Below are 25,300 nucleotides of genomic sequence, written 5' to 3'. Positions count from 1 at the left end.
GATCTAGTACTGATGCTAAAATCAGTTTCAAGTTATTTCTGAGGACATAAGAAGGACATTCTATGATAAAGAGCCATAACCCTAACAGTTATTCTTAAATGTCTATGTTCCTTGCATATGAATTGAAGGGAGGTAAAATAAAACATTACATAAGGTCTTGTCTGTGTCAAAACTAAAATAGCTCTTAAAGAATTTTTCAAAAATTTGAAGACTGGACCATGTATTTGATTTCCCATATATTAAAATATTTTTACTAAGTCTTTCAGCACTTCCTCCGACATGCCTCCCACAGCTCCAACTTACACCTTCACAAATAATGTCTATTTCTTTAGAAGGGACAAATGTTCAGGCAGTAGATACTTTGATCATCTGTCTCTTGAAGCCTTTCAACCTCCTCTTCCAAAATGTTTCAAGAAGCTTGGAGTAGGTGCTGCCTATAGAGTGATTTACCGGAGTCAAGGACCCTATGGTCCTACATTCTATGTTTTGACAAGTTATAGCTTTCTGTAATGAATTCAGTCCTCTGCAAACAGAAGCTTCATTGATGAAAGTGACACCTGCAGTCCTCTATAGATATAAGAATATATATTTAGAATCCAGTGATAAGACAAGCAGTGATGGTGAGTGCCTTTAATCCCAGAAATCAAGAGGTGCAGGCAGGCAGATCACTGAGTTCAAAGCCAGCCTGTTTGACATAGCAAGTTTCAAGACAGCCAGATAAATACAAGCAAAATTATACTGTGTTATTTTAAAGCAATAAAAGAAAAATTAACTATAACTTACTGTCATATACTTTAAAGAAAATTGCACGTGTATGTCAATGAGTGAGAAACAGAGAGAGAGAGAGACAGAGAAAGAGACAGAGACAGAGACAGAGACTGACATAGAGACAATGGGTTTCTATCTTTATATGCATTGGATGTGAGTATAAGCATGCAATATTGACATATATACATGAGAAAATCCTACATATAGATTGAAACATTGAGTTTCCTGTTGAAAATCAGACCTGATTAATTTCATACATACAATTACCTTGCTGACATTTGCCAATGGAATAAGAACATAGAATTATAAGTAAAATATGTCTTTACTAATTCTTATATTTGTTTTTGATACTTCATACATGACCATTGCATCTAAATAATTCCTACTCTTGTCTTCTCTCTCCCCATCCCAACTCTTCCTGTGCCTCCCCATCCTTTTCTCCTTCCCAAATTCATGACATTTCTTCTTTAGTTGATATGTGTGTGTGTGTGTGTGTGTGTGTGTGTTTGTATATGCTTACTTAGTAATATTACAACCCACCTAATCCATTTAAAACAGCAGTTCTCAACCTTCCTAATGCTTGAGCCCTTTAATACTATTCCTCATGTTGTGGTGATCCTCAACCCTAAAATTATTTCCATTGCTGCTTCATAACTGTTCTTTTGGTATTATTATGACTTGCAATATAAAAATGTGTGTTAGGCAAGGGCCTTAGGTGACCCAAAGTGGTCATGATCTACAGGTTGAGAACGATTTATTTAGAAGGAAAGCTATGTTCTTAATTAATTGGTGCGTGAAAGGGTAGCTGTGATACACAACATGATAGGAGAGGTACAGAAGATGAGGTTAGTGCTGCGGCACTTCATGCCTGTATATCTCCTCATGTAGCATTAGGTAAGCTTTTCTTAGAATCAAATAGAAAACAATTTTTTCACACCATATTACTGAAAATGCTGTAAAATAGTTTAGAACTGAAATGCTAAGATAAATATTATCAAATATTTATAATATACATGCACATATGTGTTTATATATTTAATTATTAATAGCTAGTATAATTTTCCCCATTCACAAAATGTCAAGACTTTTAAATATGGTAAGTTTGTATGTGTCTTTGGAATAAGAACTCTGTGTCTGATGTTTCAAAATAGTATAAACTAAAGAGATTAATAAACTAAAGTGATTAATGAAAGTGAAAACTGAGCTTAAAAGCATAATCAACAATTGCATGATATCACTAAGGTCAAGTTTCCTGACCCTAATATCATACAAATGTCACTAAAGAATTTAGACTTTTTCAAATTAGCAATGCAATAAAAACGTTCAATACATAATGTGATGATGAACGTCCTTGGCCCATTACTTGAAGCTGGGACGGAAGAATTTTATAATCTACTAATGGTTTCAATACCAGTAAAAACATGACTCTGTATTTAAAACATACAAGAAAATAACATTAGTCTTTCACATAAGCTTAGCTTTGGGTCCTCCTAAACCTTAGAGAAAAGTAGGGCATAAAGCAATGGCAACACTATCAACACATGTACTACAGGTGATTGAAAATACATTCGAGTCTCCCTGCAGATAGAGGTGTGAAATTCTCCATACATCATCATAATGGTAGTATTTTCTACAGTGTGACATGGTACACTCTTCATATTTCATGAGTTCTATTTGCCTGACTTCCAAATGCCAAATGTGCTAGTGAACAGTGCCTTAATATTCATGGGATTTATAGATGGCTTCGACAGTTGTCAACTAGAGAAATGGCATCATCAGTAAGAAATCTGACTTATGATTTCCAGCACACATAAAATCATGTAGTCATTCACATATGCATTTTCTCTGAAAGGTATTCTTTGCATAGTAATCTTTTATGAAAATTATATAGATATAAAATCTTTCATGCAAAGGGAGAATATTTCAAATACTACTTGACTATACACTTAATATCCAGGGAATTTTGTTAGACTCATAGACTTAAAAGTTATCATATTTTACAAATGTGAAATTTGAAAGACTCAGTTAAATAAGCACCTTGACACTTCTTAAGATTCTACCCCATCAAAACACAAGTCACATCTACATGGGGACATTTTTTACCTTTTACTCTTATATAATTGAAACAAATACATAATTGTTTAGTTTAGGATAGAATATCATAAATTTGGTTGTGAGCTATCTCTCTAGTGCTAAGAGAAAAGATTAAAGCAAAAAGTTTACACTCTCTTTCTTAGGTATTTTTAAAATATTTTGTTTTTGAAACTACAAAACAAGCTGAAGTTTACTTGTGCATGTCACTGTTATAAATCAGGAATGAAAATAACATTTGAAATGTAAATTAATAAAATAACCAATACAAAAAATATTTTCCTTCATAAAGAGTTGTTTGTAGAATGTAAAATATCTGAAAAGTCTTATATGTTTTCATTCAGTGATAGTAATTAATTAGACATTGAGTATATTTTATATAAACACATAGACTATTTGATAATTTAGTATTAGTGTTGGTTCATTGTATTAAATTGAAATTGTATGAGTAGAGAGAGTTAGGTTATAATTATTATGTGGTTAAATATACTTATCAGTGTTTGGCCCCTTACCAAATTCGAGTAAGGTTTCTAAGCCCTTTATAGATATTACCTTAATCAGCTAGGTACCATAATCAATCAGTTCTGTAGCTGGAATAAATTAATTAGCCTGCTGTATACTTCAACACCAGTAATGTTTGAAAACTTGTGAGGAGTTGGGTCATTGCACTCCACAGCTTGAGGGCCAATAGTACTCTGAACTCTCAGAATGTGAACCTCAGTGATAACCTAGACTAAAGACCTACCCCAGTGCCCTTACCATGCTTTGCAACATACAATTCATTTCTATTGATCAATAACTAAAATGTGTCTGGAAATACCTTTTTTTGTGTGTGTGATTTGATTCTACCAACAGTAGAAGCTAATTTGTATATTTTGAGTTCTTTTTTTCTAAGTTAGAAAAATTCCTCTGAGTTTAATCAGCAAAGTTATGGCCATATCGCAAAGAAAGGTGAGAAATGCAGTAACAATTTCAGTGAACTGTAGATACTTATTTCCTGGAATTTTGCTGTTGGATTTACATCCATAAGAATACAAAATCCTAGTGAGGTATATAAAGTATGTGGTTATATTTCAGCGTTTCAGAAGCAGGAGTTATCTTTATAAGTTCGTAGTTAGCATCACTTACAGATGGAATTCCAAGGCAGCCTAGAGATACACAGCAAGGTCCAGACTGAAAGCAAGCAATCAAACAAACACAAATAACAAAGAAAACTATTTTTTAAATACTTCTCCTAGTAAATGTTTGTTGAAGGCCCCAAGTGTCTATGCTGTGATTTAGCATGACCTCAATTATTTTCTCTGTGTTAACAACTGGTTGTTAGAAAATATCAATAAACTGTAAGTTTTGAGATTGGAGACAAGAAAACTCTTGAGTCACAACAGGACACAGTTGTCCTTGTCCTCAGTATTTCTCTATCTCCCCTACTGGGTCATTCTCTCTAGAAACATCTAGTTTCTCTCATTCTCATTCCCTGCCTCTGCCCGACCTACTCATTCCCAGGAAGTCTACAGCAAGAGCAGCAGTTCTTTACTAGGAACCAAATGCCTTCTTCTTGTCTCACTCCTACTCTTATTGTGCAGGTGCCACAACTCTGCTGTGCTCTTGTGGAGCTCACCCCACCTTCTTAAAACCCTGCCTCACCATTCTCTTTTAGACCTTCTGCAGTTTCACACTTCCTAGCCCTGTAGAAGGGGAGATTATTCTGAGACACCAAACAAACCTCAGCTTGTCCTCAAATCATAAGCTACATCCAGGGTCTTTAATGTCTACTCAGCCAGGGAACTCAGTTTCACTTTCTGAAAGAAAACATGAAGGCCATAGTGACTTTCTGTTCTAGCCAATCCATCAGTCACTCTGCAGCCAATTTCTGAAACATATTTTTGACTGATTCCCTGATTCTGACTATATATTCCTTTTTTTATATACCACACACTAATATTTCTCCTGGCTTTTTATTTCTAATGTCTGTTAAGCTTTTTGTGAACCTTGGTTGGTATCTTTCATGTTTTCATTTTAATTATATTTCTCTCATTTATTCTTTACTTCTGTTTTTTGGGCACAAACTCAGAATCTTTTGCAAATGAGACTGGCATTCTGTTCCTGAGCTGTCTCAACTCTCATTTGTATATTGGATCAATTTACTAAGCAGAATATGTATCTCTTCTAGACATCATTTTTTTTTGCTTAGTTTTAACAGATGTTGATTTCAATTACTATAGTTCAAATGATTCCAAGTCACCAGAAACAAAATTTAAATCTCAGTTACCATCTCATACCAGTCCTTATTATTGTATGAAATAAAATATTGCTACAAACTATTCAGTCAGTGAATCACTAATGAACATGTCAATATCCTGTCTAGAAACATTTAATCTTTCTCATTTCTATGACCAAACTGCCATTTTCCTCAAATTGACTTTGTGCTTGGTCTTTGTACAACTTCATATGAGCATGCAAAAGACATGTTGGGGAATGTACAAGTCTTGTGCATGCTACTAAAATGTCTAGGATTTTATCTGTGCAACTATCCATCATGTTCAGAAAGGACTCTCTTTGTCCACATCTCCTGACTATTTGTTACCATCTGTATACCCCTCTTCCACAAAGGCCAAGGAGTTGTAGGTGTGGCTTCCAAATGAAGAATAGGGAGATTTTAAAAGACTTAAGAAAGAGAGAGCAAGGTAGAAGAGCATACACAGGAAGGATGATGAACAATAAAAGACATTTTGAAAAAGTCATATGAAAATGTACTACAGTAGAAGCTTCCTTAAATACACATACATATATACTTCATATATATATATATATTATGATATATACACAAAGTATGTATATCATAATATATATAATATATATATATGTATACATATATATATAATGAGGCCAAATGAAGTTAACTTTAAAGGGTTGACCACCAAAAAAGCATGCTGCAAGGAGTGGGTTATCTTTTTTCATAGATGGTGGCCATCAATTCACACAACCCTGTAAGCATTATTAGCTATTGCTCATATTCTAGGTTACCATCAATGAAATCTTATGATTCAAGACACTTCAAACTTGAGTCATAGGAAAAGGAGACATTAAGGCGGAACTGACATGGAAACTTCATCTATCCTGGTTAACATTCCTAGTGCTACATAGTGCTGTGCTTAATACTAGAGGAGAAACAAAATCCTTAATCTTAGTCATCCATGGGCACTGTAAGCAGCAGTAATGCAAGTCTTGACAGGAGATGTCCACCAGTGCAGTAATGGCATGAATGTCATAGAGATCACTGCTCACCTTCTCATTTGTCTTAAGACTTGCTCCAGAAGATGATATACTGACTTGGCATGGCTAATGTGGCCACAATGAGTTTACTTTGCTATCAGTAACACTGAATATTTTCCTGTTATGTTTACATAGATTTTTTTTAAAGGAGGTGCATTAGGGTACAGGAGGATGTGACAAGATTTCCATGCCTTGTCAGAGAACCTATAGGAACATAAAGCACTAAGCAATATTAGACAAAGCAAATATTATTTATATCAATACATACACATATTTATATATATATGTATTAGTAACTTAAGGCATGTCAGTACTACACAAGAAATGAAGAAAATTGGAAGAGAGACTAAGAACAGATATGTATGCTTGTACACCACATCCTCATGATACCCCATTCCTATTATGTCTTCAATTTCTCTCTCCCCGTATAGCCAAGAAAGAAAAGAATGACTATTACCAAACTTCTTTATTAAAGAACATTACTAAAAAAGTAGCACACAGGAAAACTTGTAATCCCAGCACTTGTGAGGTTGAGACAGGGGAATCAAGAATTTAAGGCCAGCCTTAGATACAGACCACATTCCAAGCTAACCTGAGCTAAATGAGAATAAAAAGATAAAATGATAATAGGGCTGACTACATGGTCATCTTCTTTTATAACTAGGGAAAGGAGGGCAGTATATTTTCAAAGTCTAGAAAGCCTTTAAAGCTAACAGTTTCCATTTTTTTAAATATATTTTTTTTAGTTTAGATATTTTCTTTATTTACATGCAAATTTCTCCTTTCCCAGTTTCCCCTCCAAAAAACAAAAAAACAAACAAAAACAAACCCCTGTTGCCTCCCCCCTCCCCATGCCTGCCACCCCGCCCTCTCCCACTTTCTGGCCCTGGCATTCCCCTACACTGGGGCACAGAACCTTCACAGGGCCGAGGTCCTCTCCTCCTATTGATGATCGATTTTGCAATCCTCTACCATACACATGCTGCTTGAACAATCAGACCCTTCTATGTGCAGTCCTTGGTTGGTGGTTGAGACCCTGGGAGCTCCGAGGGTACTAGTTAGGACGAACAACAACATGAATTAACAGTTTCCATTTTTATCTGAGAGTTTTCTCTAAGACCATGTTGGATTCTTCACCTAGTTCCGTGTGTGTGTGTGTGTGTGTGTGTGTGTGTGTGTGTGTGTGTGTGTGTGCGCGCGCGCGCCCCTGCTCGCATGTGTGCGAAGGTTGTCTGATTCACAGAAGGGAATAGGAAGAAAGGGCATCCATCCATCTCTTACTTCCTTTAGGATGGACCCTAGGTTATGAGATTTTTTAAGAAACCTGATAAAAATTCTTGAGCCATTTCCAAGCCTGGAAGGGGCCGAGGAACTCTGTACTAAAGCCTCGAGCCGATGCTGTGGATTATTGACTGCCGGAGGTTTACTTTTTTTTTTTTTTTAAATTAAAGGGGAAGTATACTACGTATCGCCTACCCGTAACACCTACCGTCTTTCAAGCACACATAACTGCCTAAGTCACAGCTAGGGAGAACAGGTATGCTTTGATGTTGTGGCACTTTAACAAGCCAACAGCATGAAAAACTTCAAAAGCCACAGTTCGGGGAAGTATTCTAACAGTGCTTTTTCATAACTGAGATTCAATTTCTCTTCACAATCCAGAACTTTACCTGTCAGGTCCTCAGATTAGATGGCAAACATGCCAGCAACGGTGACTCACACCACGTTCAAGAACGCGATATCCCCAGGCCTGGACTCTTTGATTATTGTGGCATCCCCTCAGGCACTGATCCAGCCTCTAGGCCTTCTCCGGCTGCTACAACTGTTGTCTACCAGCATGGCTTTCTCACTCGTGCTCTATATGGGTGCCTGGATGGGCCCCATGGGAAGCTGGTGCCTGTTCTCCTGGTGCTTCAGTTTCGCCATGACACTGATCGTCCTGGCCATGGAGATGACTGGACTCCAGAGCCGCTTGCGCCTGTCATGGAATGATTTCCCCATCACTTGTGCCTGCTATGCTCTACTCTTCTGTCTGTCGTCTTCTATCATCTATCCTATTACCTATGTGCGGTTCATGTCTTACGATTACGTCAGAAAATATTCTGTCTGCGCCCTTATATTCTCATGCATCTCCTGTGTGGCTTATGCGACAGAAGTGACCTGGACTCATTCAAGGCCTGGAGGTATCACTGGCTACATGGCCTCTACGACGGGGATGCTAAAGGTTTTTGAGACCTTCGTTGCTTGCGTCATCTTTCTCTTCCTCAACAACCCACAACTATATACGAAAGAACCTGCCCTGGAGTGGTGTCTGGCCGTGTATATCATATGCTTCGTCTTAACCATGGTGATTATCCTGCTCTACCTGGGGAAATGTACCAACATCCTGCCCATCCCATTCACCACCTTCTTGACAGGCATGACTTTCCTGTGTGTCCTCTTGTACACCACCATCATTGTCCTCTGGCCTCTCTACAAGTTCAGTGAAGGGTTTCAGGGAATACCCCATCGAGAAATGGATTCGAGCTGCACTTATAAACATGCCAACTCAGTGTGTGTCTGGGATCGCCAACTGGCAGTGACGTTCTTGACTGGAGTCAACCTGGTGGCGTATATAGCTGACTTTATGAAATCTAGCTAGCTGTTGGATATTGAGATTCTAAGATTCACATGTCATGTCACGTCTCTATGGCAACAATTTCATTTTTTCTTGCTATCTTCTCCTGTCTCCTTTTCTTTAGACCTGGTTCATTGTTCTCTTTCCAGTTTTCCTTCCTTCACTTTCCCTTGATCTAGCTTGTTTTCTTTTTAACATCCTGTTTTGCCACTGAGCTGCTTCTTCATACCCTTCAGATTTAACCATTTTGTGTATCCAGTCTATATTTTTCTGTTAGTTTTCTCATCGTTTTATTTCCTGATCACTTCTTTTTCTTTCCTCGGGGAGCTCTGAGACTTCTTACTGATTCATACACTACTCCCACCCCTAAAGGTGTTGGCTTCAAGCATCCCAGGCTCCTCTGCTGCTCTGCATGCCATGAACCTGAGGAGCTTCTTGTCAAACCATGATGAAATGTTATCTTAAGTTTCGGAGTTTCTTATTTAAACACTGTTATTTTTACCTTTTATGTATTATGTTTCCTCCATTACTCCTTAACTTTTATTTCTAAGCCAAAACATTATCACATGTCATTTTATATCTGAAATTTCTCTTTGCTTGACTAATTACCACTGGATGGGTTTGATCTCAGATCTAATGTTCCAAATCTTATTGGTCCCACATATGCAATACTAAAGCATATTTTATTTCATATGCTCAACTTCATATGCCCTTGTTATCTACTACACAGAAACTTCCTAATATATATCAAATTTGTTATTATAAAATCCAACATATATTAACCATCAAATTTATGCAAAAACAAAGCTGATAAGAACTTCTACTAAAAACCTATAAAAGCTTGACTTATCTTAATAAACTGAATGTTTTATTATGTTGTTATATGCGGTTTGAATGTATAAGAAAAGCACAAATCTGTATATAGGGCATCACTGTGGAAGGGATTTCATTAATCTATTAATATTTCCACTGAAATATTTGTTTTCTATAACTAATTAAACCACAGTGATAATACACAATTTAATAATAAGGAATTTATTTCTAGTTGTAGAACTAGAAATATGATGTCACATGGTGAAGTTCATTAAAACTTGAAGAAGTATATAGATATGTTCAAAATCAACTCACACTTTACGTTCTTGAAAGCCACATATGAAAATTTTGCTTCATCAAAATAAGCTGATGTCTTTCTTCATAGTCATTCCAGAGTAGGCACAAGGGTAATAATGTGGTTTGAACTTGTATTCTCCAACAACAGTTAATATTGAATAATTATAAATGTGTATATATGACATTTATATATCTTCTTTAAAATGTGATTGGAGTTTCCAGGGGCTGACAAGATGAGAGAGAACAAATGAAGAATGTGATCTATTCAGTGTTCTGTGTGTGCATGCGATTGATGTGTTTTCCCAATGACTCCCTCTTTTGCATCCTGCAGCTGCTTTTAATATAATAACCCTGCAGTTTTTAAACATTTAAAAAATAATTAAGATTTTTATATACTACACAGTTTTTTCAGACCTGAATTTTTTTCCTCATATATATTTTAAAATAAAATGTTAAGGTGATTTGCAACAAGATTACATTAGCAAACACAAAGAACCACTTTCTTACATGTAGGAAGCATGTTGTCCATAACTTTCACATGAAAATAATCAATATTAATTTTAACTTCTAATTGATCTTTCCCGAAGATAGCACTTACAGCAATTTATTACACAGTTAGGTATATATTCTCAGTTTTCAAGATGGGGAGAATAGCTCATAGCACTTAATTGTTAGTTAATATTAATTAGGGAAAGCAAATAAAACTAGCTTGGTCATTCTTGAGTATACCATAAAACTTTAAAGGGAAGATTTTAAAATGCCTGTACATACTGTGAACTATCTGATAAAGCTACACAGATCTGCCTCAAAACTATTAGAGATTTTGCAGGTATCTTAAAACTGTTTGAAGGGGACAGAATATTATTTAATTTATATTTGCAGACTGCTTAGCCTCAGTTTCGATTCCAAGAAAGGGAAAGAAAGTTATCGAGTGTGCCAAGAAGAATGCTTACAAACATTCAAACAGAAATAATATTTATTGATGTTTAGGAGACAAATATGTTTAAAAACTACTTTGCAAATTTGTCCACTCTCTGAGAACATGAATGAGTACATGAACAGCTGTCACAGCAGGATAACACCTACCCCCCCAAGAAGCTTCAAAAGCAGAGACACTCAAGAGGGGATCTTGGGAAATAGGAGCCTTCCCAGGCCAGGACTGCACAGTGCATCTGAGATAACACTCCAAGAAGAGACTGTGAGAAGTGGGAAGGATAAGAGGGCCCCTGGAGACTCACAGAGAAAAATTCTGACAACAAGCACCCAGCTGTTAAAGGTTTTAACAGGTTGGATTTTAAATGTTAAAAAATATTCACATAGCACATGAATTTGATTAAATGAGTTAACAATATATCAGTATTTAGATAAAATTTCTTTATGAAATACTAATTTAGTCAATCATAATGAGTGACATTCCAGGAAAACACATACAGATCTACCCTCATGATTGCTAAGATTCATGGTTTTGTTTTGTTTTGTTTTTGGCATTTTGTTCATTTAATTTTTAGTGTAGTAAATTATGGGATTGAGAAATAAATGTGAAGCAGTGAAGTAGGTATTCAGAAAAATATCATCCACTGAATCTGGATTAGGAAAGACCCACTTTTTATAGTAACCTCCATAATAAATTCCTTCACAGAAAAATAATTTGCAAAATTATTTTGAAGGTGTTTCTCTAGAAAGAACTTTCTCAAATATGTTCATCTGTTTATAACGACTCCCCAACATGAGATTAGTACTTCCACTTTACATATGACAAAGCAGGGGCAGGGAGACAGAGCCTGAGAGGTCTGTGGTGAGTTTAGGAGAGGCATGTTTGCAATTACATGCAGCCCTCCCTGCTCAAAGGATCATTAGGACAAGCAAATTGTCAGTGAGTCTTTGTATTGAAGCACCAGTGTCCTCATTCTGTAAGAACTTGTTGCCATGTGACACCATCATAGGGCATAACTGACCATATATGTGGTATAGTTTCCATTCCCCTCTAATTATATTCTTTACAAAATATTGTATGATATGTAAATATATAGTATACTACTTTTAACAGTTCATAAGAATTCAAGAGAAATCGTACCCAATATGTGATATTTGGATTTGTTAGTCAGCTCTATTTACCTCTCTTGCAGAATTTGGATTACTATACTATCTGGAAAACTTTATTTAGTTAGTTAATTCATTTAATATTTCTTTTTGCCAGCTTAATTTTATTTTATTTTTTTAAATTAATCATTCCATTTGTTTATACCTCAAATGATATCCCACTTCTCAGTTACCCCTTCCACCAAGCCCCATCCCATGATAACCTCTTCCCCGTTACCCCTCCACTAACCCCTCATCTCACATTTGCCCTCCCTCCTCCCTTTTGCCTGTATAAGGGTCCTCCCCCAACCCACACACACTGCCCCACTCCACCACTTCAGCATCTCCATACTCTGGGACATAAACTCTCCCCAGGACCAAGGGCCTCCCCTCCTGTTGCTGTCAGACAAGTCTATCACCTGCTACGTATGTTTCTGGAGCCATGGATCCCTCCAGGTACACTCCTTGGTTAGTGGTCTAGATTTTGGGAGAACTAGGTAATCAGGCCAGCCTATGTTGTTCTTCCAATGGGGTTGCAATCCCCCTCCACCTCTCCAGTCCTTCTGCCAGCTCCCCTACCAGGCTCTCTGAGTCCAGTCTGATGGTTGGCTCTAAGCATCCACATCTGTATTACTCAATTGCTGGATGGACCTCCCAAGAAATTGCCACACTAGGTTCCTGTCAGCAAGCACCTCTTGACCACTGCGACAGTGTTGGGTTTGGTGTCTGCAGATGTGTTGTATTCCCATGTGGGGCCCTTTTCTGTTGGCCCTTCCTTCAGTCTCTGTTCCATTTTTCTGTACCTGTTCTTTATTTGGACAGGAACATTTCTGGGTTAAAAAAACTTTGAGATGGATGGGTGGCCTCATTCCTTGACCAGGGTCCATGCCTATCTACTGGAGGTTGTCTCCTCTATTTCCCCTTCTCTGCACATTACGGCTAAAGTCAATCCCACTGGGTCCTGGGAGCCTCACATTTCTCTGGTGTCTAGAACCCTCCAGTTGCTATCCCCAGTTCCTCATTGCCCCTGCTACTTATTTTTATTCTATTTCCTGACCCTCTGTACTTCTCTCACATCTCCTCCATTTTCTGATACTGCTACCCTTTTTTATTTAGTTAGTTAATTACGTTAATCATTCTTATGAGTCAGACCACTGTCAAACATAAGAATGGAGTCTAGATTAGGATGGTCTTAATTTTCCAATGAAGTTTATTCTGCAAAGGCAACATTTAACATTTTGTTAGAAGTCTCTTCACTATTGAAGGTCTTAAAATTCAGTGCAAGTCAAGTCAAGCTTTGTATTTCATGAAGGAAAAAGCATTCATACTACTTTTATACAATAAGTCATTGAGACAATTTTCAAGACATTATAAAACAATGAAGTCTTTGAGTACAATCTAAAAGATCTTGTGTTATAAATCTGTTTTGGATAATTCAAACATTTGCAAAACACAACTGGATAAATCTGCAAGTGATATCCCAAATTCTATAGTCCCTTTATTCAAACTGACAGTTCATCTAATAATATTTAAAGACATTTTAATATATTATAAATATTACATTATAAATATAGAAATATAAATTTTTCATTTATATGTGATAAATATGATTATATAATGTGTAGTTAATAAATGTTAACATACATATGAGTGCATGTGCATAAACACTTATTTATATGTGTAACACTTGTATGTGTGATACTTGTGTAGCCCAGAAGAGAGCATTAGATCTCCTATAACTGTAATTATAGATGATAGTGAGCTTCCAATACATATAGCCGGAACCAAACCCAGGTCCCTGGGAAGAATAACAAGTGTACCTAACAGCTAATGCAAGATACAATCTCCATAGCCCCATTTTCATGATTTGCATGACCATATTTGTTGATTTAGAATTGTTTCATTGAGCAAACCTTTCCTAATCACCTACTCTGTCTAGTACTTTGAAACATGCATTTTAACAGATATAAAAATTCAGAAGATATGGTTGGCATAGCTTATTAAAGATGGCTGCAATTATATTACTAGTTCCACTGAGAAGAAAGCAACCTGCCTTAAATTTGATTCTATTTCTAGTTGTTTGGATCAGTATAATGTGGTAGAAATAATATTATGACATTCTTAGTTTAGTTTAAAAAGTAATTGCTGTTGGTCTCCTTATTCTTTTGAAATATATTCAAATATGAATTTAACTTTATGAAATTACTATTCTGCAGTGAAGGTAGGACTGACCTCTTAGAAGATTGATTAGAAAGACTATTAGGGAACAGATAGGACTGAACCAAACACTAGAAGCTCCTCTCTTCAAACTTTCAGGTCTTGGGGTGATGAGCTGGAAATTTCAGTCAAGTACACATTGTTCTTGAATTCTAGATATCAACATAATTAAATGTCATGATCATTTTACTTAAGCATCTAAATACATAGATAGGATTTGTTTATTGTTTTGTGTCTGCTGTATGGTTAGTTTTTGTCTCAAAAGCTAAATGGTACTATAAAAGCTACAAACTCTTTCTGTATCTTATTATACAATGTTAGAAGATTTGCTTAAACTTTTAAGAGTTATAATGTAAGTAAATAAAGTGCTAATATCAGTCCTGATATTTTGATTAATGAGACAACAACCCTGATGTGTATTTATTGCATGTAATACATAAAAATTAATAAGTTTTAGCTTGATAACTAAACTTTATATTTCTCATTTAGAATTTTATATTATACATAGATAGAACCATGTACACAGTTGTTTAGTAAAACCCTTCACTCATTTTTTGTAACTCTTCAAAAATCATTTATTCAAACATTTCTTATCTCCTCACAAACTTTTTCCTTCCTTGTGTTCTCTTCATATTGTGAATTTCCAAGGGGATATGAAGTGCGGGAGAGACTTGTGTTATAGTTTCCAGGCAGTTTACTAGATAATTTGAACATCAAAGATTGTGATGTGCTAGAATATTACAGATTTGAAGGGAAATATATTTGAACTACCCTAAGCCCACTTAATAGCCACGTTTTGCTGATCACTCTGTTTGACCTAGTCCTCTGCTATGTAACAATAATTAACTTTCACTAACTTAAACATCAGAAATGCAATTAGACATCAACTGATATACCCCATCTATAACAAACATTCTCTTTCTTTGTTATAGCTAGATAACCTGGTGGTCCAACAATGTAATATAAAAGTACATAAAACCACCCTACTTGGTGTTTCATAACCACATGTTTTACAAGTATATTGAATCATAACTATCTTTATTCTGCTACTGTAAAAACAAAAATCTTCATGGAACTGTCACCAAATTTAATCTATGATTTCCCAATAGGATCATTTATGAGTATGTGTTACTCAGCAATGATCATTCATGTTTGTTTGCAGAGAATACTCTGGCCTTGAGTTCAAAACTGCAATTCCTGCTTCTTCAGTGTGTTGCCACACCTCTTCAGTTCCTCACAATCTTTGCCATCTTGGATGCTTCCCTTTTAATTCTGAGAATCTATGTTTCTTCCACACACAAAGTAACTTTTAAAATCTTCTCAGTACCACTGTACAACCATGATACTTTAAAAAATTGGAATACCTTCTGTGAATGAATCATTTGCCTGCATGTATGTATGTACACTGCATGCATGCCTTGTGTTCACAAATGGCAGACAGGGCATCAGATCCTCTAGAACCACAGCCTCATTTGGTTCTTCACTGCCAAATGGTATTGTGGTATTGGGACCCAAAGTTACATCCTATACAAGAGTCAAAACTGTCCTTAATCGTGAGCCAATCAATGTCACCTCTCTTAAGTGATCATTATCAATATTAATAACATCACCACCCACAACTTCTTTTCAAATGACTGTATCATCTTTTGCCCTGCTCCATGTTTTCAGCTTTGTGTTTTAAAGATATTATTAAAAAATAAAAATTGCCCATCCCGTTATATGTACTCAATAAGAAAACATTAAAAACCCTAACATGATTTAGACAAATAAAGATAAGAAGGGAAGGGAAGCATGAAGGAGGGATTGTGTTAGGGGGACATGGGATGGAAAATTTTAAAGAGATAGGGGACATCTTTTTTGATATATTTAACTGCAAGCTTTCCCTTATTTTTCACAACCTTCCCTGCTTTCCTAGTCTCTTTGTAGACCCTATGGCCTTCTCCATGCATTCAGCTAATCCACAAAAACATGCTTTCTTCATGAAAATGTTCAGTAACAAACAAATATGATATCAAAATGACATAAAAACAAACTCTTTAAATACTTTTCTTCATGATGAACTTCATACAGTTGGGATGGGTTCTGTGTTATTTTTGTTGTTGTTGTTGTTGTTGATTACTATAACTTGTTCTTTTTAAAGCCAAGACATTGACAGAATTAGAGTGAGACACCTGTAATGAAAAATGGGGAAAACAATAATATTACACAAGCTTGTAATTGAAAGCTCAATACTGTAGAGGATTCTAATTAGAGTAGGCCACATACCATATTCATTGACTTGTTCACATGTGTGCATATCTATACACAAAATCATATAAATATATTTTATAGTTGTACATGATTTGCATATTTAAGGGTCTTTTACATGAGGTTTAAATTGAGTTATAAATGACTATTAAAGGGGATGTGAACTATTTATAGCAAACATTCATTACTATATCACATTATCAGAGAATTAGCTGAGACTTGTAACTACAGTGGTATAATATAAGGTATAAACACCTCTTCCCATATTTGTTATAAAATGTTTTCACACACCCAAATGAAAAACAAATTAAGAGTGATGATTTCTTCCACTTTTGACACTGTAGCCTCATTCCCAATAATACACAGAATCTGTGTCATCTAAGGTTTTGTTTTAAAAAATGACAGTGTCACTACATGTGTATAAATTCACAAAGCCACTTTACACAAAAGAGAATTCATTTTAAAGAGCTTTGTTAGATAAGTTTAACAATCAAAGTCACTATTAAAATACATATTACAATTTAATTCATAATTTAAGAGAGCATTAAGGTAAAAATTGAGATTCTCAACTGGAAGTAGGTTCTTGTCAAAAGCTGTATTCTCCATGTATATCATTCAGAGATCATGAAATAATTACAAGTATTTTCCAGTTCAAATAATTGACAATATTATAATACTTTAAAATTCTTTACATTTCCTTTGTCCTCCTTTTACAAGCATAATGATATTATGTGTCTAATATAGTCACATATCTAGCATCATTTTTTTATAAAAATAACATTTAGAAATTTAAATCTATGGTGACAAACTTGAACCATTATATACTCTCAATTGTGGTATTGATTTTCAAAGTAGAGTAAATATCAAGACAAGAAATGGCTAAATTAGCCTGGAAATGTAAATCTTACATTCAGATATGCTTTTTGCAAAAAGTAAACTCAAGGCACACTTAGAAATTTAAGTAAAATGAAGGTATTCCAAGCCAGTTATTTTTTAAATTTAAAATTTATACTGTTTTTAACTTTAATATAAATAATACATCAAACTAAAGCTTTATAATTATTATTTTGTCCTAAAAGTTATTTTTGCTTTAAGTATATACTCAAAAGTGACAAGACAATTTGATTATTTAATAGTACTGAGCAGTCTATATGTTTAATTTTATATTTTACATGATCTGTAAAAGAATCTTTTAAAGTTATTTGTTCAATATAATGGAGCCAGTATGTAAATACCAATATTTGTGAAGAAAAATATTTTAACATTCTCATAATCCATAAATGCCTATTAAAATATTTTATAAAAATTATAACTACTTAAAATAGTAATTTTATTCATGTATGTTATATTGTGATATATTATATTCATCTACTTGTATTTGCACATGGAGAATAAACTTAAACTTGTTCTAAGAATGCTCAATAGATTAAATTTATAATGTAAAATTTAAAGTTAACATTTTTTATTCCTTTATCAAAATATTATTTACTACATTTCTGTATACTAATGTCTGATTATACACCATCACTAGCTTCCTACAAGTGTTTAATATCAAAATTATTATCGATACTAAATTTTTATTAGCTATTGTGGTAGTTTAACAACAGCCATCATGGATTCATGTATGTGAATGTTAGGCTCATAGGGAGTGGCACTATTAGGAGGTGTGGCCTTGTTGGAGTAGGTGTGGCCTTATTGGAGGAAGTGTATAACTGGAAGTGCACTTTGAAGTCTCATATATCATAAAGCCATGTCTAGTTACATATTCATTCTGCTCCTGCGGATCAAGATTCAACTCCTTTTCCATCACCATGATGGCCTGCATGTCACAATGTTTTCCTTCGTTATGTTCTTACCACTAAATGTCTAAAACTGTAAGTCAGCCCCAAATTAAATGTTTTCTTTCATCAAAGCTACAATGGTCAAAATGTCTCTTCACAGCAATGGAACTCTACAAAGACAAACATTTTACTTCAAATTTCCTTAAACTTTTTATTTGCTTATTATATACTACATTTCCTTAAAGTTAAGTATGCTATGTGTATAGACACACTAAGCTCTTTGATTGTATGTAGTTTCATTTATTTGCACACTTACCTTAAAATTATTCAAGATGAGATATAAAGATAAATATCTATCTTTTAAAGTTATAGATAAATTTGGAGTACATGTTTCATCAATAGTGTGAATGAATATTGGTAAGATATAAATAAAACGAATGAGAGAGAGAAGGAAAGGAGAGAGAGGGACAGAGGAGTGGGAGGGACAGAGGAAGGAAGGAAAAAGGAAGGAAAGGGAAGGAAAGAAAGCAGGATGGATGAAAGGATGAATTTCCTTATAATGAATGAGAATCATAGTTATAAACTTTATTCTAACCTGGTCAGCCTTTACCCAGGTCAGTGTTAAGAAATCTGTTCATTGTATATATTGGATATTAGCCCTCTATTAGATTTGTGATTGGTAAATATCTTTTCACAATCTGTTGGTTGATGTTTTGGCCTATTGATGGTATCCTTTGTCTTGGAAAATCTTTGAAATTTTATGAGGTCCCATTTGTCTTTTGTTGATCTTAGATCATAAGCCATTGGTGTTCTGTTCAGGAAATTTTCCCCTGTACATATGTTTTCGAGGCTCTTTCCACTTTCTTTTCTATTAGTTTCAGTGTATCTGGCTTTATATGGAGGTCCTTGATCCACTTGGACTTACTTGTGCTTTGTACAGGGAGATAAGAATGGATCTATTTGCAGTCTTCTACATGATGACTGCCAGTTGAACCAGCACCATCTGTTGAAAATGCTGTCTTTTATCCACTGGATGGTTTTAGCTCCTTTGTCAAAGATCAAATGATCATAGGTGTGTGGGTTCATTTCTGGATCTTCAATTATATTTCACTGATCTTCCTGCTAGTCTTTGTACCAATGCCATACAGTTTTTATCACAATTGCTATGTAATACAGCTTGGAGTCAGGGATGGTGATTCCCCAGAAGTCCTTTTATTGTTAAAAATAAATTTCTCTATCCTGGGTTTTTTGGTTATTCCAAATGAATTTTCAAATTGCTTTTTCTAACTCTATGAAGAAATGAGTTGGAATTTTGATAGGGATTGCATTGAATCTGTAGATTGCTTTTGTCCAGTTGGCCATTTTTACTATATTAATCCTGCTAATCCATGAGCAGGTGAGATTTTTCTATATTCTGTGATCTTCTTCAATGTCTTTCTTCAGAAACTTGCAGTTCTTGTTATACAGAACTTTCACTTGATTGGTTAGAATTACACCAAGATGTTTTATAATATTTGTGACTATTGTGAAGGGTATTGTTTCCCTAATTTCTTTCTCAGCATGTTTCTCCTTTGAGTAGAGGAAGGCTACTGGTTTGTTTGAGTCCACTTTCCTCACGTTGTTTATCAAGTTTAGGAGTTTTCTGGTTGAATTTTCATGTCATTTACATATACTATTTTATCATCTAAAATAGTGCTACTTAGAAATGTTCAATATCTTTAGTCATCAGGGAAATTCCCTGAGATTCCACCTCATACCAGTCAGAATGGCTAAGATCAAAAGCTCAGATAAGAGCATTTGCTGGAGATGATGTGGAGAAAGAGGGACACTCCTACATTGTTGGTGGGATTTCAAGCTGGTACAACCACTCTGGGAATCAGTCTGGTGGGTCCTCAGAAAATTGGACATAGTACTACCTGATGACCCAGCTATACCACCCCTGGGCATATACCCAAAAGATGTTCCCACATATAACAAGAACACATGCTCCACTATGTTCATAGCAGCCTTATTTATAATAGCCTGGATCCAGAAAGAACCCAGATATTTACAAACAGAGGAATGGATACAGAAAATGTGGTACATTTACACAATGGAGTACTACTCAGCTATTAAAAACAATGAATTTATGAAGTTCTTAGGCAAATATCAAATGATCTAGAAAATATCATCCTGAGTGAGGTAACCCAGTCACAAAAGAACATACATGGTATGCACTCACTGATAAGTGGATATTTGCCCAAAAGCTCGGAATATCCAAGATACAATCCACAAACCACAAGAAACTCAAGAAGGAAGACCTAAGTGTGGATAATTCTGTGCTTCTTAGAAGGAGGAACAAATTACTCACAGGAGGAAATACGGAGACAAAGTGTGGAGCAGAGACTAAAGGAAAGGTCATCCAGAGGCTACCCTACCTGAGGATCCATCCTATATACTGTCACCCAAACTAGACACTATTGCAGACTCCAAGAAGCACTTGTTGAGAAGAGTCTGATATAACTGTCTCCTGAGAGGCTCTGACAGAGCCTGACAAATACAGAGGCAGATGCTTGCAGCCAACCAATGGACTGAGCATACGGTCCCAAATGAAGAAGTTAGAGGAATGAAGGGATTTGCAAGCCAATAGGAAGAACAACATTATCAACAAACCAGAACCCCCTGAGCTCCCAGGGACTAAACCACCAACCAAAGAGTATACATGGAGGGTCCTGATTCTCCACCTGCATATGATGGTCTTGTGGGGCATCAATGGGAATAGATACCCTTAGTCCTGTGAAGGCTGGATGACCCAGTGTAGGGGAATGCCTGGTCAGGGAGGCAGGAGTGAGTGGGTGGGTAGAGGAGCACTCTCATAGAAGCACGAAGAGGGAGGATGAGATGGGGGGGGTTGAAAAGGAATTGAGAAAGGGGATAACATTTGAAATGTAAATAAATAAAATACATGGACTTCATTTGCCCAATTATCTACATTTCACAATAGAAAATTCATTGTAAGAAGTGCTTATAAAGTTGCCATGGTGATTCCACAGCTAAGAAAAACTGCAGCTCTCCTTTCAGTGGACTGAAATCAAAGGACTCACTTGGTAATCAACTTCTAGGAACTCTATCCCCAGTAAATCCTCTGGTCTCCTTAGACACTGCAATCAAATGCAACTTGCCCACCACTCTACATATATACAACTAATTAAAAAATATAAATAAAATTTTCTCCACAAGCTTCTTACACTTTTAAAATGTTTAAACAAGGAATGTTTTATAGAACACAGGCTGAGGTAAGAAAGCAACCTCCCACAATGTTTACTGAACACTTGAAGAAAGTGAGTCAGACAAAATTCCCTAAAATCATTTAGGAGACTAGAACATCTCTGCATGAACACAAACACTTCCTAGAAATTTATATCAATTTTAAGTCTTTTAATGAAAGCTCATGATTGTTGCTTGACTAAATCCTGTCATTTATGATAGTTATTTACTGTACCAAATATGATTATGGTAATCTTGCCACTATTCCAATAGATCATGAGGTCTAATATTCTAAGAGTTTTTAAAGAGACTTTTTATTTAATTCTTCTAAAATAAAGAGAGACATTTTTGACTACTGGAGCAATGACCCTAATCACTGCACACAAAAAGTCTGCCTCTATACAAGTCCTTTGGTTCACATCCGTTTCTCTAATTGACCCAGCAACCGTCAGTCTTACCATACTATGCTCCCTGTAGCTCAGTATTGATTCTCTGAGAAAGGTGCATTGAAGTAGCTGCTCTTGAATCTAATTTTTCCATCCAGCTTTACTTTGTATTAGTTTGAACAAACACCATCTCATTCTCTGTAAAGATATGTGCCATGGAAATACAAAAAGAAGTCTTGGAGCCTAGAGCATTCATTAATGTGGAAATAGTGTAAACATTTATTATATCAGAAATAGCAGACTGCACACCACTGACCAAACAACGTATGTGTCAAAATGATCCATTACTTGATTTCTGCTTCACTCTCCTCTCCCTTTTCTACCTGCAAAAATACATGGGAGCGGATTTAAAAAAGTAAAATAAAACTGGAAGCAGGCTGAATGAACTCTGGAAGATGTAATAAAAGTAAGCTGGTAGAAGTCATTGTGTTTCCTGTTCATTGATTTTAGTAGTCAGTATTATTAGCAGCTAGTAGACAACCGAATTCATTTGGAAATTCAGGTGCCGTGTTAAAGGAAAGACATTGTGTATGTAGTTTAATATTTGAAGAAACAATACATTCAACATACATATAAAAGAATGATCAATGTATTAAAAGAATTTCTACAGACATAAAAGATTTAGATTGTGTAAAGTGGAGTGAAAAGTGATTTTTGTTGTAATTTTATTACTACAAATACATATTTGAATGAGGGAACCATGACTAACAATGTATTCCAGATGAATGTAACACAGCAATTTTCTGACATGATTCTTCCAGTCCCTGGCATGCCCTCATAACCTAGAAGCTGTGTTATTAATAAAACTGGCATCTCCTACAAGCTTCACTAAGACAAGAACTTTGTTCCTCTTTCTCTAGTTACAGATGCCAGAGTTTATAAAAATCAAAAATTATATTATTGTATATTATGATAGATTGTGTTGTATATTATTTAAGATAGTGGCAAGTTTTGAAGATTATTTAATGGACATAAGTGTTTGAAATACTAGCATAGTACTGTGGAAGTGACGTTGGAAGGGAAAGATTAATGGAGTAGAATATTTAGAACCAAGAATAATAGTCTCTTATTCTAATACTTTATCACTGTATCACTTTGACACTCTATCAACTTCAAATATCACTCTATCATAAAAAATGATGCCTGGCAGTGGTGGCAAATGCCTTTAATCCTAGCACTTTGGAGGCAGAGGCAGGCAGATTTCTGAGTTCGAGGCCAGTCTGGTCTACAGAGAGAGTTCCAGGACAGCCAGGGCTATACAGACAAACCCTGTCTCAAAAAACAAAACAAAAACAAAACAAAACAAAAATGATATTACAATCCAATTATCAAAACTAAAATGAACCCATTAACCTCTCAGAATTATTTCAAGGAAATATGTATATATGAAATATATATACATATTTATAAGTACATATATACATATATAATCATACACACATGCACACACATATACATACATATATACATATATATTTTTATTTATTTATCAGAGTACTCAATTATTTTTTGATAGCCCTACAGTTTTTATGTCAAATTATGGTTCTATTTTTGCAGCACTTCAGCAACATTTGTAAACACAGTTTATTGGCTGAATTGCATGTTAATTTGGCAATAGTCACAGAAGGCTATAATCATAGGGACTATATAGACTCAATGATTCCTTCAGGTGCTGTAGGTATTAGCTACACCATTGTGTGCACAATCCCAACAATGCTTGGACTAAATGCAATGTGTAGACTGTTGTATAGAATGTGAAATGAAAGATATTCACAAACTGTAACAGAACTTTAACATAATTCAATTTGCAATAATAAAGCATCTAAATCAACTGTCTCCTTTAAATTGGGGGAGGGGTGTCACAGTACCAGAAGGCATCCATACAGGACCCTGCCAAGCACTCTCTGCATGCAGAGCAGAATGCTCCAATTTACATTCTTCGAAAAAGGACAGCTCAACCAAATTTAATGTATTTTGGCTGACAATTTGTATGCTTAGTCTCTGCCCAACATACTTTACTCTGAAAGAGCCAAGCTATAAAGCCTAGAATTATAGTTTATAATAGGAAGCTTGATAGAGCTGTTTGCACTGATATTGCACCCGCTGTAACAGGAGCATAATTTGTATTTTAAAGAGATGGGAGTGTTCCTTGTGGCCACAAAAAGAATATTAGATTTTACAATGATTATTTCCAAGGAATCATCTTTTTTACCTCTCTGTATATGCTAAAGTATTTTTAGACTATTTCATCATATATTTCGTAAATTATATATTTCTCTGTGGACCCTAATTTAATTTTAAAGTACCAAGACTTTATAAAGCAAGTCTATTTTTAAAAAATTAAATATTCACAAGAAGATTATTTAAGTTAACTTACTTCTCTTTCTTTCTACACTTGACTACAATGAAAAAGTTCAATAAGGAAAAAGTTGAAGGAGAGGCAGGATCGACCCATACCTTACCTTTGCTAAACACTGTTCGCATAGAAACATTTCATTTTTATTTTTACTTTTTACATTTATTCTTTATTTGTATTAATTTCTTTCCATTTTATTTTCTACTTTTCTCTCTTTGACATTATCAGGAATGTGATTAAAAATAATGTATACTTGGTCAAAAAGAGCCATCCAATCATGAAACAGTACATGACAATAGAAACTAGTTACAATACCATGATATAAAAAATTCAATTAACTTTTTTTTGCTTTTCAGGGCTACATGTCTTCTCAAGGTGAGAAGTTCTAATGGTGTCAAATCAAAGAATCATTAGGTATTTCAAATTAAGAACACATGATCTATTGAGTAACAAATTGTTCTTCTTCCTCTCACCCATAATTTTGGAAGCCGGCTAGAATCTAATGTTTGCTATCTTTGGTTGTGCTTTTTGATCAGTCAGTAAGGTGTAAGCTGATGATGAAAATATAATCTTTCAGGGAAATGGACATATGTGTTTGAAATACCAGCATAGCAATATGGAAGTGAGGATGGAAGGAAAAGATATACAATAAATTATATATGCATACAGCCATTACAGAAGGAAGTAGATTTACTTTTGCATGGGATATCTAAAAACTTGTAACAGCACACCACACACATTTTCTCCTAATATATATATAGGTAGGTGTGATTCGTGTTGTACCAATAGGTTGATAATCATCCATCTTTGAGGCTGCAAAACAAAGGAGCATCCTAGAATCTAGAACCTTGGAAAAAATTCATAAATGGGCTAAACCCAGGCAATAGTCAACCTCTAGTGCTTACAGGCACAAGCAGCCATCATTTTCTCCCCAGTGTGGTAGCATGGGGTACTCTACTATTGCTGAATCTTTTATAGGAATCCAGGAGACATAAAATGCCTTTTAGAATCATATTTATGAACATCTCACCTGAATTTCATTAATGTTCTCATCTGAGCCTGTCTGAAT

At 35.2% G+C, this 25,300-nt stretch overlaps 2 protein-coding genes across 3 annotated transcripts in view; both read left to right on the top strand.

Moving 5' to 3' along the window:
• The window catches only part of Galntl6 (polypeptide N-acetylgalactosaminyltransferase like 6), a 1,048,694-nt gene that overhangs the window by 191,416 nt on the left and 831,978 nt on the right, over positions 1 to 25,300 (top strand). The window lies entirely within an intron of this gene.
• On the top strand, positions 7,571 to 10,257 carry LOC116069325 (myeloid-associated differentiation marker-like). The gene has a single exon (XM_031339870.1). The coding sequence runs from the start codon at positions 7,823 to 7,825 to the stop codon at positions 8,771 to 8,773; it is 951 nt and encodes a 316-aa protein (XP_031195730.1). The 5' UTR covers positions 7,571 to 7,822; the 3' UTR covers positions 8,774 to 10,257.

Source organism: Mastomys coucha, unplaced genomic scaffold (genome assembly GCF_008632895.1).
Source record: "Mastomys coucha isolate ucsf_1 unplaced genomic scaffold, UCSF_Mcou_1 pScaffold22, whole genome shotgun sequence".
In the NCBI taxonomy this organism is placed as follows: domain Eukaryota; kingdom Metazoa; phylum Chordata; class Mammalia; order Rodentia; family Muridae; genus Mastomys; species Mastomys coucha.
The sequence above is the reverse complement of the archived record's forward strand: the minus strand, read 5'-3'. Positions and strand labels throughout refer to the sequence as shown.

What these genes read in the sequence shown, in the direction of transcription:
- LOC116069325 (XM_031339870.1), top strand. Translation starts at nt 7,823, where the DNA reads ATGGCAAACATGCCAGCAACGGTGACTCACACCACGTTCAAGAACGCG.